Here is a 15,439-nt window from a genome sequence, read left to right on the forward strand (position 1 = left end):
GGTGCTCATGCATTTTAAAAACTGTGGTATGTGAATGTAATGGAATATCATTGTGCAGTGAGAAATGCTGAATGTGAGGAATTCAGGCAAACATGGGATAATTTGTTTGAAATGAGCAAGGCCAACTAAGCAGACCCAGCCTTGACAAAGTATACAGCGCTGACAGCAAGTGAAAAAGCAATAAGAAGTTGGGCAAACAGACAGTAAAATATGCTTGCCTCCTCATAGCCAAGAGGTGGGATCATACTGGCAGGAGTGCGGTCAGGGGTGCAAGGACCATATTGAATACAATGTCAGGTGCAGTCACTGGATCAGATGCGTCTGTTGAGTTGTTTTGCTTTGTCACAGGGGAGGTTACAAACCAGAGGGGAGAGGGTTGAAGAAAAGATGAAAAGGCATCAACAAAAGATTTTTGTTCTAAAAGTAGTTTTTAGACTAAATTATGAAGGGTCTTGGTTGCCAGATTATTTTTTTTTTTTGAGGGGAGAAGTCAGGGCAGTTGGGGTTAAGTGACTTGCCCAAGGCCACATGGCTAGTAAGTGTTAAGTGTCTGAGGCTGGATTTGAACTCAGGTCCTCCTGACTCCAGAGTCAGTGCTGTATTCACTGTACCACCTTAGCTTAATTAGATTAATTAATTCTTATGAGGATAAGAAATAGAGATAGATATGTAGATTGATATATATATATCCATAGATTGATATAGATAGCTATAGATTGATATAGATATATTGATAGATCTAGATAGATCAATAGATAGATGGTATAAATGGATCAATAGATTGCTATAGATATAGAAAGATAAACTGACAGATATAGATAGATCAGTAGATAGATGGATATAGATAGATGATAGAAATAAAGAAATAGAGAGAGAAATAACCAGGAATGTGTTGATAAATTTTTTACTGACTCTCCAGAAAAGAAAAAAATATATACATGACTCACTAAGTTTAATATGCATTAACATTTTCTCCACCACTTTAGGTCTAAATATTATATAAAACAATAAATCTAGCCCATATTTCTGTAGCATTTGTCAGTTTCTGAAGTATTAAGTACTCACTCTGAAATTTTAGTAATTGACTTTGGGGAGCTGGCTCCAGCAGACTCCTTCAAATAACACTTTCAAGCAGAAGTTAGTTAATCGTAGCTCTTTAAGGATGATTATTCCTTTATTAGTTCTGATGTTATTCATGATGATCTAGGTATCAGAAACATTCTTATAATGCATTTCTCTCCAACATCTCCTCTCTGCTTCTGCCAATTTTTTCTTTCTGTTAAAGGAATATCAGAAAGCATTCCCTGACATCCCCATAGGATATTCTGGGCATGAAATGGGTATTATGGTCTCAGTGGCTGCAGTTGCTCTAGGAGCTAAGGTACTAGAACGTCATGTGACTCTGGATAAAACTTGGAAAGGGAGTGACCATCAGGCATCTTTGGAGCCAAATGAGTTGGCAGAATTGGTGAAAGCAGTTCGCCTCATAGAAAAAGCCTTGGGATCACCAGTTAAACAGCTCTTGCCATGTGAGGTGGCCTGCAATGAGAAGGTGAGTTTTGTATTGTTTTATTGTGTTTAAGCAAAACTCATCTAAAACTGTTTATTCTGTGATTAGGGCACAGATGAAAAAACAGAATTCCATTAATTCAAATTTGAGGGAACATAGTGTAGGGGGAAAGAATTATATTTGGAGTCAAGAAAAAGGGCTCCTAGTAATAGAATCATAACATGATAACTCCTGATAGGATCTGGAGTAGAAAACTTCTACTCCAGAATAACCTTTCTTTAAATCATGAACACGAATTAGAAATGTGGTATATACACACATTTTAATAAGCTCTCGGTATCAAGGCCTGATGGTATGAATACCAGGATTGATGATGGAGCAAGTAGTCAAAATTTGCCTTGTCTCTTGGCTTCCCTGTTACCCAAGAGCCCCTCCCTTGTAATCCTTGCCCTTCCTATTTGAGGACCTCCCTTTGGTATTGGACCTATAAATGCCACCCTATCCTCTCTGTATCTCTTACAAAATGTGTGTGTGTGTGTGTGTGTGTGTGTATGTATATACACACATATATTTAAAAAATTTTTTGAAACAACTAAAGAGGTGGCAGAGTGAAGATGGCATAGTACTAGTAGAAAGAAATACAGCTTCGCTACTCAACCAAACCACCTCCACCAAGACCTAGAAAATGTATCAGAATTCTAGTCAGGAGATCCAAGAAGGCCACAGTCATTATTCTAGTCTGGGTAGGCTTAAAGAGATAGACAGGTCTATAAACAACAGGGTCCAGCCAGGGGCACACTATGTATGGCACATTCTAGTACCTGGGGACTAAAAATGGAGATTGAGCATTACTCCATTACACAGTTCCAGGTTGGACTTGAGGGGTAGACCTGCTGTTCAGTTGCTGTGACCTTATAGAGACTCCAAGGGGGCTAATAGTGGCTAAGTTAGCCCCCTTGTATTGAAAATTGTATTGAAACTCCCAGTCAGGGATAAACCAACATGCTCAAACCTGAGTCAGGAACTCATAGAGTTTAGACCAGGAGGGCAGTAAGCAGACTTCTCCCCTTGCTTTGAAGCACTGAAAACTTACATCACCCCTCTTCCCCAGCCTGAGCTGTGAAAGCACCCCAGGGATGCAAGAGGACAGAAACTCAGGCTAGCCATTTCCCCCCAGAAGTGCATAGAAGCCAGCCCTAACAAAGTTGACAGTCAAGAAGTAGGCTAGAAGAGTGATCAGACAAAAAGAATGTCATTGTAAAGAGCTATTAAAGTGACAGGGAAGTTCAGGACCCAGACCCAGAAAAAGAGAATGATTTGAAAACATTATAGGCAGTGCCTCAAAGAAAAATATAGCTTAGAAACAAATTCCACCAGAATTCCCACAAGAGTTAAAGGAAGAGTTTGGGGCGGGGATGGGAGGGGGAGTTTAAAGCTTAAAAATGAATTTAAAAAAAAAATGAGTACAGCACCTTATCCAAGAAGATAATCCGTGAAAATTAGAATTGACTAAATAGAAGCTGATGACTTTATGAAACATCAAGAAATATTAAAAAGAAAGCCAAAAGACTGAAAAAAAAAATAGAAGAAAATAGGAGGTATCCAATAGCAAAACAGTTCCCCTAGAACATGATTCAAGGAGAAGTAATTTAAGAATCAATTGAACTATCTAAAAGTCAAGACCAAAAAAAAAAGAGAGAGAGAACTTGGATATCATCTTTAAAGAAATAAAACTGCCCAGATCTCTTAGAACTGGAAGGAAAAGTAGAAATTGAAAGAATCTACCAGTTACCTCCTGAAAGAAACCTCAAAATAAAAATTCCCAGAAATATTAGTCCAAATCCAGAATTTTATGTCAAAAGAAAAAAATACTGTAAGCAACCAGAAAGTAAGAATTCAAGTTCTGAAGAGCCACTGTCAGGATTACAGATCTAGCAGCCATCACTTAAAAAGAATGGAGAACTTGGAATATGATATTGCACAAGGTAAAGGATCTAGGCTTACAACCAAGAATAACTTACCCAGCAAATAATCCTAATGGGGGAAAATGGATCTTCAGTGAAATAGAGGGTTTCCAAATGTTCCTAATAAAAGACCAGAATGAGTAAAAAATTTGACATATAAACACAGGAATTAAGAGAAGCATTAATAAGGGACTAAACAAGGTTAAATTTTTTATGTTCTTATATAGGGGAAATGATAAATGTATCCTCTCAGAATGCTATAACCAACAGGGCTCATAGAAGACCTGGAAGTGATTGTAGTTTTAAGGATCTTAGCAAAAGGAAAGGAAAGGAAAGAGGAATGCACTGGGGGAGAGTGAAAAGGAAGGGAAAATTATCTCACTTGAAGTTCACAAATAGAAGTCTATAAAAAAGAAGAATGAATAACACTTAACCAAGCACTCATCTTAACTTTTCCCAGGAGGAAAGAATATACATACAAGCATATTTGGGTACAGAAAAACAAATACAGAGTTAAAATAGGAAGCTGGAAGGGAATCTATTATTCTTCAGCTGAGGCTTAAAAAGGGGTAGAAGTCATAATCTCAGACAAAGCAATGGCAAAAACAGACTCAATTAAAAGAGATATACAGGAAAACTCCTTTTTGCCGATATGTACCACAAACAGTGACTAATTAATTACTATTAATATTAATAAATATTAAACATACACCAAAAGGCATAGCATCTAAATTCTTGAACAAAAAGTTAAATGAGTTACAGGGAGAAATAGTAAAATTATGCTAGTGGGGGACATCAATTTTCCCCCTAAAAAAGAAATTAAGGATGTAAATAGAGTTTTAGAAAAGTTAGATATGATAGACCTCTGGAGAATACTGAATAGATTGGAAGGTATATACTTACTTCTCATCTGTGATGGAGCCTTCACAAAAATTGACCATGTATTAGGGCATAAAAATCTCAAACAGATGCAAAGAAGTTGAAATATCTTTTTCTGACCATAATACAATATGATTATATTTAATAAATGACCTTTGAAACAGATTAAAAATTAGACACTAAATAACCCAAAGAATGTTTGGGTCGAAGATTAAATCATAGAAACAATCAATTAATTTCATTAAAGACAATGACAACAAGTGAGACAATATACCTAAATTTTGGGGATTCAGTCAAAGTGGTACTTAGGGGAAATTTTTTTTTATCTCTAAATGTTTATTGATAAAAGAGAAAGAACAAATTAATAAATTAGGCATGCAACTAAAAAAAATAAACCTAGATAACCAACACATTAAAAACTTTTAAACACTAAATTAGAAATCATGAAAATTAGAAATTAAAAAAAAAAACAGTAAAATGGGGGCAACTAGGTGGCACAGCGAATAGAGCACTGGCCCTGGAGTCAGGAGGATGTGAGTTTAAATCCAGCTTGACACACTCACTAGCTGTGTGGCCTTGGGCAAGTCACTTAACTTCAATTGCCTTGGCCCCCCCCCCAAAAAAAAATCAGTAAAATAAGCCATTAACTACCATGATTTAAAAATCAAATCAAATTACTGTTACCAAAAATGAATTCAATACCATTTGAAGGATAAATAATTAGGAGCTATATTACTCAATTATCTTAGAAAAAAGAAATTGAACAATCTATAAATCAAGTCCAAGAGGAAAAAAAATGGATTTACGAGCAAATTCTACAAATAACAGTTGTACTATGTTAACTGTTTAAAAACATAAGAAAGGAAGGCCTACCACACTCCTATGACACAAATAGAGTCTTGATACCCTAAATGAGGGAGATTCAAAGCTGAAAAATAGAACTATATACCTATATGCCTAAGGAATATCAATGCAAAAATTTTCAGTAAAACATCGCAAGATGACAGCTTTTGTACAAAAGAAAAAAAAAACCACTGTGACCAGACCAAATTTATACTTGGAATTAAAGACTGATTTTAACATTAGGAAAACTATAAATATAGTTAACACATCAATAACAAAAACAACAAAAATCTTATGGTTATAGCAACAGATTCAGAAAAAGCTTTTGACAAGATTCAACACCTATTCCTGTTAAAAAACACATGAAAGCAAAGGAGTAAATTTAGCTTTCCTTAAAATAAGTAATATCTATCTAAAAACAGTATTAATTGGCATTATCTATGATGGGGATACATCAAGAGACTTTCCCTGTAACAGTAAGTATAAAGCAAAGATGTCCATCATCACCATCCTATTTAATATGATGTCAATTATAGCAATAAGACAAGATAAAGAAATTGAAGGAACAAGCATAGGCAAAGAGGGAACAAAATAATTACTTTTAATATATGATAGTTTACTTAGAAAACAGCAAGGGGCAGCTAGGTGACATGGTGAATAGAGCACTGGCCCTGGAATCAGGAGGACCTGAGTTCAAATCTGGCCTCAGACACTTGAGACTTACTAGTTGTGTGACCCTGGGCAAGTCACTTAACCCCGATTGCCTAACCAAAAAAAAAAAAACCAACACAAAACCATCAGAGAGTTGACTAAAATACTAATTGAAGCAACTAGCAACTTTAGTAAAGTTGCAGGATATGAAATAAACTCACATAATTCATCAACATTTTTATATTTTATGAACAGAATCTGGTAGGAAAGACGACAAAGAATATAAAATGCGTGGGAGTTTATCTGCCAAGACACAATAGGGACTATATGAGCAGAATTCCAAAATGCTCTGTGCAAGTAAAGGCGCTGAAATCATTGGAGAAACAGTTTTTCATGGGTAGTTGAAGCCAATTTAATCAAAATTATGATGCTACCTAAATTAATTTACTTATTTAATGCCAAATCAAACTACCAAAGAATTATAGAAGTAGAAAAAAATAAAATTTATCTGGAGTAACAAAAGGGCAAGAATATCACAGGAATCAATGAAAAAAAGTACAAAGGAAGAGGACCTAACAGTACCAGATCTCAAATCATATTTACAGAGCTGGTGGACTCAGAATACATATTGAGGCATAATTCTTTTGGAACATTGATAATATGGGGATTTGTTTTGCTTGACTATCCATATTTGTAATGATTTTTGTTTTTCTTGCTTTCTCAATGGGTAAAATAGAGGGTTAGGAGAGAATTTGGAGCTTAAAATAAAATTGAATTTAAAAAAAGCAATCAAGAAAACCACAATAATCTCTGTCCTTTAGAAGATCGTCACTTCCATGTGTATATCAAGATACTAACCTGTTTTGTTTTGTTTGCAGCTGGGTAAATCAGTAGTGGCCAAAGTGAGGATTCCTGAAGGTACCGTGTTGACAATGGATATGCTCACAGTGAAGGTGGGTGAACCAAAAGGATATCCTCCTGAAGGCATTGCCAATCTCATTGGCAAGAAGGTCAAAGTGAACATTGAAGAAGATGATACCGTCACAGAAGAAGCAATAGAAAATTTGTCAAAAAAAATAAAATCTTAAAGAAAAATGGCATTTATTGAGCTCCTACTCCTGTCTCAGTTTTGGGTTACCAATTAGAATAATCGGTATGTGGAGAATGAATGGTTGGGGAAAGTGGGCTACATCAGCACTCAACAAGTAATTGTCGCATGACTGAAAAAATGACCTTTACAAACTACTCTCCTATGGCCCCACTTGCCATTTCTGTAACTTTCTAAATCAAAATGCCCCTCTGGCTACCACTCCCCTATAATGTTGTTAGCCCATTAGAATGTAAATTCCTTGAGGAAAGGGATTCTTTTCTGTTTTTGTGTATCTAGAGATTATCACAAATGCTCACACATGTTAAGACAATAAATTATTTTTCATTCATTTGACTTCTCTGGCATCATATGACATCATCCTTTGCTTCCCTCTTCTCCCACAAAATTCATTTCCTTTTATATGACTGGCTTTGTATTCATTACTTCTTCTGTTCCAATTAGAGCCCCATTGTGCTTTTCTCTATCATGCATATCAAATCTAAATTATACCTGAGCAGGAATTCCTTCTACTGTATTCTCAACAAATGGTCATACAGATGTATGTGAGAGAGAACTTAATCTTCTCTTAATTGTTGAAGAAATTTTTCCATATATTGAGTTGAACCATCAATCATATGCAGTATGATCAACATTATAACATGGCAGCCAGAAAGATTCCATTAATAATAGCATAATGTATTGAGAATTAGGGCCAGATGAACCTCACTCCTTATAATATTGAATGCACAGTTCATTGCAGGAATACAACAGTTTGAATAGCCAGACAGGAAAGAGACTGAGTTGCTTCTGTGGAAGTCTTATATATAATGACCAGAAGCCTGTAGGTCCTATGGGGGTGGAAATTTTAGGGAGGTCTGATGCCAGCACAATATCTTATGAATGAAGCCTGAAGTCAAAAAGCAATCAGGTCTCCGCCTGTTGGAGTTATGGAAGGAGATAAAAACAATTCCTAATAGGTGACTGCAAAAAGAAATGGAGATAAAACCCAGACACATGGGCAGTACACTCCATAGGACTCTCTAGAAAGCCATAAATTAGCATAATCTCCAATTTCCCGTTAGGGAACACCAGAAGATAAAACCAACTCTTAAGTAGGTGACTACATAAAAAGACAGATGGACTGATGCGCTTAACTCTCCTCAGGGCCCTCCAGGAGTCCTGAAGGCATTTTCTAGTACCCTTTTGGAGCTACCAACCAACCAACATGGCAGCTTGCGGTAGAGGAGTGTGCAGGAAGACAGGGATAGAGGCACCCATGTATCTGAGCCTTCCAACTCATCAACATTTACTAAGCACTTCTATGCCAGATCCTGGGCTAAGAATACAAAGAAAAGGAAAGATGATAATAAATCTCAAGGAGATAATTTTCTAATAGGAAGACAGCAGAGAGAACAAGGTATGTACAGGAAGTGGGCTTAGATGCCCACCTGAGGTCTGACATCTGGTTGGGGCTTGTTAGGACCATGCCAGGGGACAAAGCCAACTGCCTGCAGGTGAATGGGCAAGGAGAAGAAGACAGATGGAATTCGGGTCAGTGAGCATCGGGCCACTGAGGAGTAAAGGCAGAAGGCAGGGACTGAGGTTATATTAACACATGGCTGCAGGGGGAAAAAAAACCAAACTTAAGTAATATACATGTTAAAAAAAAACCACGAAAAATCATAGGAACAAATGGAGTTTTCTTTAATATAGTAAACAGTAGTTTTCCCAAATCTAGAACTAGCATTTTCAGTACTTGAGAGACATGTCCAGTGAGGCCAGGGTCTAAGCAAGAAGGTCCATTATTACTGCCTACTATTTGTAGGACGTGACCAACTTTCCAATCACCCAAATTTAAAATCTGAGTGATCCTTAACTACTCATTTTCCTTCACCCCATATGGCCAATCAGTTGCCAATCTAGAAAAGTTAGATATTTGGAATAAACATAAGAAGAAATAAAAGTATTGCTATTTACTCTTTCACTTGGTAACCTCATCAGCTCTCTTGGATTCAATGATTATTTCTATCCAGGAGATTCTCTGATTTATACACCTAATCCATAGGTACCCAAAGTGGGCAATACTGCCCCCTGTGTGGGGCACTGGGATGATCCAGAGGGCAGCCTTGGGTGCAATTGGGGGGCATTGAATAAAAATAAGGGTGGTGGTGGAAGCATAAAGAAAGAAGAAAATTTTGAAAAATCATTCATACATATTTCATCTGTTGTGTAACAGAGTTAAAATCATAGTGATTACATTATTTTCCAAATAAACACACAAAATGCAAGTTGTAACCGATCAGTGGTCAATTCCATGGACAGGTCTTACCAAGCAAGTGTTGGCAGGTGAGCGTATCATACATTATCAGGAAGTCCAGCATGTATCAGAAGGAATATGTGCATGTAACGACTTGTTTACAATACAATATAGTTACATGACACAATATTTCATCATCAAAATTTCAATGCAGGAAAAAATGACAAAGTTACAATAAATTATTAAATTTAAGAAAAATTTTAAGAAAATATACTTTTTTGAAAGATGCAAATTAAAAAAAACACATTAAAGGGTTAAAAAAAAGTAGATTTCCAGGGGATGCAGAGTCATTTTTTTAAGGGGGGCAGTAGGCCAAATAAGTTTGGGAACCTCTGATCTCACGTGTGTGTATGTGTGTGTCTCCCCAGCTCCAATCCTACATAATGAATGAAAGATTTAACATTTTGAAATGGGATTTTTTTTTAGTCCTCTCAAACTCAACTCTCATGACCTATACCTGAAACAACACACCACACACAAGGATGGTCAAACCTTTGCTGTCACCATTAACCACAAACGTTCCACTTCCATGACCTATAATTCTGAAAGTACTTTATCTGACTTCATCTTCTCATCCCATACTTTTCTATGCTTCACTCCTTAACCCATTTCTTTATTTCTCACTATGACCATCAAGCCTCCCCATCCCTCAATATTCTCCTAGGCCATCACCTTTGCTTTGTCTTCATTTCCCCCCAGCCCCATCTCAATTTTGACTTTATAATTAAACAGTTTAACATTACATTATCTTTTACTCAGATCCCAGGCCCCCTTCTCCTATTGCCATGCATTCTTTGCCAAACCCCAGTCCTAGATTGCTCCCAATATCAACTTCCTTTGCTATTACTACTCAGGCTGATGAATGGTGTTGAAGGAAGTTACAGTATAATGATGACTGGGTCTGCTCCAGATTTACAAATTTATATTATCTAATATCAGTTATCTAATCTATATCATTGTCAATCTATATTTAATCTATATCATTATCAATCTATATCTAATATATATCATTACATCTAAATATCAATCTGTATCTAATAGCTAATAACCCTTACTGCTGCAAGGCAGTCCTTCCACTCCTGGTTGAATCTCTGCTGTATTCAGCACAGTGGCTATTCTAAACCTTTTTCTTTTCTCAATCTTTCCATGCCACCACCTCCCTCCATCCTCCTAGTAGAGGACCTTGCTTGGTATTTTCCTGAGAAAATAAAGACCATTCATTGTGAGATCTCTTTTTTCCTTTTTCCTCTGTCTCAAAATACTTGACATAATCCCCATTCTCTTGTCCCTTATTCCAGTCTCTGAAGTGTCCCTTCTCTTTAACAAGGACAACCCTTCTACTTGTACTGCTGACCATCTGATATTTTCCTCCTCTGTCAAATTGCCCCTTCAATCATACCTTCTGTCTCCATTCTTCAGTCTCTCCCTCTTTACTGGCTCCTACCTTCCTCAACCATTTTCAATCTGGCTTCTGACCTCAGTCCTCAGCTGAAATTGATCTCTCCAAAATTGTTAAACAAACTCTCAATTGTCAAGTCCAGTGGCCTTTTCTTAATCCTCATACTTTTTGTTCTTAACCTCTGCAGCATCTGATACTGTTGGTCACCTTCTCCTGGATAGTCTCTCATCTCTGGATTTTTTATAACACTGTTCTCTCTAGGTCAGAGGTGGGCAACCTGTAGCCTCAATGTCTCACGTGGCCTTCTAGGTCCTCAGGTGCAGCCTTTTGCCTGAATCCAAGTTTTACAGAACAAACCCTCTTATTAAGGGGATTTGTTATGGGAATTCTGGATTTGGTCAAAGGAACCCAGAAGGCCACATGTGACCTTGAGACCACAGGTCCTCCACCCATGCTCTAGGTTCTGAGCACTCTTTTTCAGTCTTTTGGTGGATAAACTTCCTCCCTAGGCATCTCGGACTCACTATGTCCAAAACACAACTTAGTCTCTTTCCTTCAAAACCCACCCCTTTTCAGAACTTTCATGTTTCTTTCTAGGACATGACCATTCTCCTTCACCCCATGTAGTCAATCAGTTGCCAAGCCTTGTTGATTCTACCTTTCTAACATCTCTTACATCCCTTCTCTTTAGTCACATAGTCACCACTCTCATTCTGTCCCTCAACGTCTCTCACCTGGACTCTTGAGATAGTCTCCTGATTGGTCTCTCTCTCTCCTTCAAGTCTTCTCTCTTTCTTCCTCCACACAGCTGCCAATGATACTCCTAAAGCATGAGTCTGACTGCATTACTGCTCTGCTCCCTATGACCTCTGCACAATTTGATTTCAACATACCTTTTCAATCTTATCATGTATTACTCCCCCTCGTGGACTTTAGTGTGCCACCACTAGTCCTTCTGTTGTTCTCACAGATGACATCACACCTCTTGGATGCCTTTTCCCAGACTATGTGCCATGCAGGTAATGTACTTCCTACTCCCTCCCCCCCCTTAGAATCCCTGGATCCCGCCAAAGATCAGCTCAAGGGCTACCTCCTTCAAAAAGCCTTTCTGCAACTCCACCATGACTTTTTTTCTCCCCTGCTAAAAACGTCATATTTTATCTTACATTTATTTTATAGATGCTAATGGACCAAGGCTTATGAGGATGATCCATCTGTAACAGGATAACATTATTTGTTCCTCATCTCTCAGCTTGCTACTTGTCTTGTTCTCATGCTTAGTAGCATCTAGAGTTGTAGGGTAATCCAGAGGTATGTTTGGAAATTTTCTCATTAGGGACAGGAACTGGACCTGTGAGTTCACTGGTCGAGGGAGCTCTCAGATAAAGAATCAACCAGCAAATGCCCTGCAAATCAGTCTTAGAGAATTATGTGCTCCACTGAGAGGATAAATGCTTTCCCCAGGATTGTATGCCAGAGGCAGGACTTTAACCCAAGTCTTCCTCATTCATTATTCAACATCTCTATCAATCAACTAAACTCAAAGCCCCCACCAGTTCATAGAGTTTTTTTTTTTAATAAACTGGGGAAATTTTTTCCTAATAGTAATTACTCATATCTCTATATTAAACCCTTAACCTCTTAGGATAAAATAAATACTAAAGTGACTGAATGTATAATTTATTAACAATGAAATCAATAAGAGACAGATAATTATCTATAATATTTTAGCTGTGAGAATGACTGCCTGAGTTATCTCATACCTCTAGTAATCTCAGATAATTTCACTTCTGAGAATACCGTTTTATACAATTTAGTTCACTTAAAGTATGAAGCAAAATCTCCTCTCGAAAATTCTCTTTCTATTCTTTGCAAGATAAAAGTTAAAACATTTCCATAAAGAAAAAAGGGGCATCTCCTCTTTCTCTGTTTTCACCCGTTTCTGTCCAGTTATAACTAAAAACTGAGAGTTTAAAACTGCCATTTCCACAACATCCCATTTGGCTCTTAAAGCTACACTAATAGTAACTATAAATTCTGTAGGAGAGACTTTTGAAAAAAGTGTTATATTTATGGATGCATATATTGTCTTCCTCAATGAAATATAAGCTCTTTTAGGATAGTGACTTTTTAATTTTATCTCCATTTCCCCAATGTCTAGCATAGTAGCTAGAACAGGCACTTTACTGAATGCTTATGGATTGATTGATATGAGAAAAACAAAACCTAACAATTAGAGCTCTCCAAAAATGAAATGGCCTATTTCAGGGGGTAGTAAGTTTTCCATCACAGGACCTCTTCAAGTGGAGATGGAATGTTGTAGAGAGAACTTGCATGTAGGCATGAATTGGATTAGATGATTTCTGAGATCCCTCGACATCCTGAGCCTACATGATTTTGTACCATACATTTTACTATTTGCACAGGCATCATCATTAATAATATGCCACAAACTGCCTATATGTACCATTCATCTGTTTATTGTTCTTTGAATTACTTGTCATTTTAATTCTGGAAGCTTTGTACCATGATTCCCAGCTAAAAGATACCTGGAGAAAACTGGTGTTCTCACTCAGATGACTTTTTGCATCTGATTACAGCTCAGAATTACTAGAAAAATCACATAATTTCCTAACTGCAATTTAGCCTGATCTAGGTCTATCAGCTGTGTCTGATTCTTTGTGACTCCATTTGGGGTTTTCTTGGCAAAGAAACTGGAGTGGTTTGCCATTTCCTTCTCCAGCTCATTTTATAGATGAGGGAATTGAGGTAAACAGGGTTAAGTGACTTGCCCAGGGTCACACAGCTAAGTGTCTGAGGCCAGACTTAAACTCTGCAGGATGAGCCTTCCTGACTGCAGGCCTGTTGCACCACCTAGCTGCCCTATCTAGGCCTAGCTAGCTTATTAATCTGTTTCCAGAATTTTTCCAAAGCACAAAGGATGATGATAAACACTGACAGGTTGCCCATTCTATTGTATGATATAGTTTGGGAAATGTGAATTTTTCATCCCCTTTATTTTTGAGTTGGGGGTATCTATGGTTCACTGTCCCAATAGTCGTCAAAGTGTCCACCCTTTTGCTGATTAACTTATTACTCTATGTGGAGGCTGGTTGGTGCTCAGACTAGAGACATTGTCTGTTCCCAGGAGCATACTTGAAGCCTTTCTGAAGCCCTGGTAAAGTCTGGCTTTACTCTTTTATCATGGTGCAGAGGACTGGACTCAGGCTTCTGAGAGCATGTCTCTGTATCCCACCCTGGCACATGGGGCCTAGCCAGAAAGGCTTCAGTTACGTGCCTGACGACAAGCTGTTTTGCATGTTGTCTGAAGGCACCAGATGACGAATTTTCTTGATCAAAAAACTAACAAAGTGCTTTATAATATAAAATAGTTGCTGGTAGGATCAAAGATTTATTTCTGGAAGGGGCCTTGGTAATAGATTATCTAATCCAGGAGTCAACAAACTATGACCAGGACCACATCTGTCCTGTCCTCTGCTTTTGTACTGACCCATGAGCTAAGAATGATTTTATATTTTAAAATAAAGTTTTATTGTATTTAAAAATGGACAAACCATTCTTAACTCCCAGGCCTTCCATACAAAAAAGGGCTAGTGGGCCCTTGAACCCTGAACCCAATTTATTTTTACTGAGGAGGAAAATAAGGTTGTAACCACCAACATCATATGAATAGTAAACAGCAGAGCCTGCATTGGAACCTGGGTTCTCTGGCTCCAAATCCAGCACTAAACCAATTTATGCCAATGTAAATTAATATGGTGGGGTATAGCTAGGTGGCACAATGGATAGAATACTGGGCCTGGAGTCAGGGAGACTCATCTTCCTGAGTTCATATCTGACCTCAGCCACTTACTATCTGTGTGACCCTGGGTAAGCCACTTTAACCCTAATTGCCTCCGTTTCCTCATCTGCAAAATGGGCTGAAGGAGAAAATGGCAAACCACTCCAGTATCTTTGCCAAGAAAACCCCAAATGGGGTCACAGAGAGTTGAATTTGACTGAACAAATGAAGGGGAAAATGAATGTCATGAGTACTTAATTCTCAAGAGAGATAACTATAGAAAACATGCTGATCGTTGATCCCATGCTACATGCCTTTTATCTGTCAGCTTAAATTACAACCTGAATGGAGACAAAGAGAACTAGCATGTAACATTTAGGGAGTGTTATGTTACTGTCGTCCTTGATATCATCATCATCGTCACCATCATCGTCATCATCATCATCCTCCTCCTCCTCCTCCTCTTCCTCCTCCTCCTCCTCCTCATCATCATCATCATTATCCAGCATTAGAAGGAAAAGAAAGGCCCAGGCTACGGTTAATTCTTTATTTGCTTATGTAATTTGTTAGTTCAGATCCTTCTTTATGTCCATTTGTTTGGTTAGCTGCTTTTTGGTTACTGCTGGTGATATTTCTACTAAAAAGGTGGGCAGAGGAAATGAAAGGAGATGAAATCTAAGCCATACAATTTCCTTCCTGGTCAACAGCTCTAAAAAATGGCTCAGTGGGGAAGGAGGTTGAAACCACAGACTAAGATGAGGTTTGGCGTTTTTTCTCCTATAGTATCACACCTCCCCACAAACAGCAGCATTGACTGAGGAGGAGATAGAAAGAGGGAAGAAATATTAACTGGGGGTATTGTTTAAAAGACTAGTCTTCCGATGCAGGAGAAGGCCTGACCAACAAGGGGGACAAGTTGCCCCCCCCCCCACTGAACCTGAAAACATAGTAACTATCACCCCAGGGCAAAACCCTTAACAGTAA

General features: G+C 37.8%; 1 protein-coding gene across 1 annotated transcript in view; it reads left to right on the forward strand.

Moving 5' to 3' along the window:
- NANS (N-acetylneuraminate synthase) overlaps positions 1–7,291 on the forward strand; it is a 31,677-nt gene extending 24,386 nt beyond the window's left edge. Inside the window, exons 5-6 of the mRNA XM_069095375.1 lie at positions 1,286–1,552; positions 6,726–7,291. Coding sequence (XP_068951476.1) covers positions 1,286–1,552; positions 6,726–6,935 — 477 coding nt within the window. The 3' untranslated portion in view covers positions 6,936–7,291. The remainder of the gene's footprint in view (positions 1–1,285; positions 1,553–6,725) is intronic.
- The last annotated feature ends 8,148 nt before the right edge of the window (positions 7,292–15,439 follow it).

The sequence above is a fragment of the Petaurus breviceps genome, unplaced genomic scaffold (genome assembly GCF_028583685.1).
Source record: "Petaurus breviceps papuanus isolate PSGF00001 unplaced genomic scaffold, PetGlider_PUasm1.0 226, whole genome shotgun sequence".
In the NCBI taxonomy this organism is placed as follows: domain Eukaryota; kingdom Metazoa; phylum Chordata; class Mammalia; order Diprotodontia; family Petauridae; genus Petaurus; species Petaurus breviceps.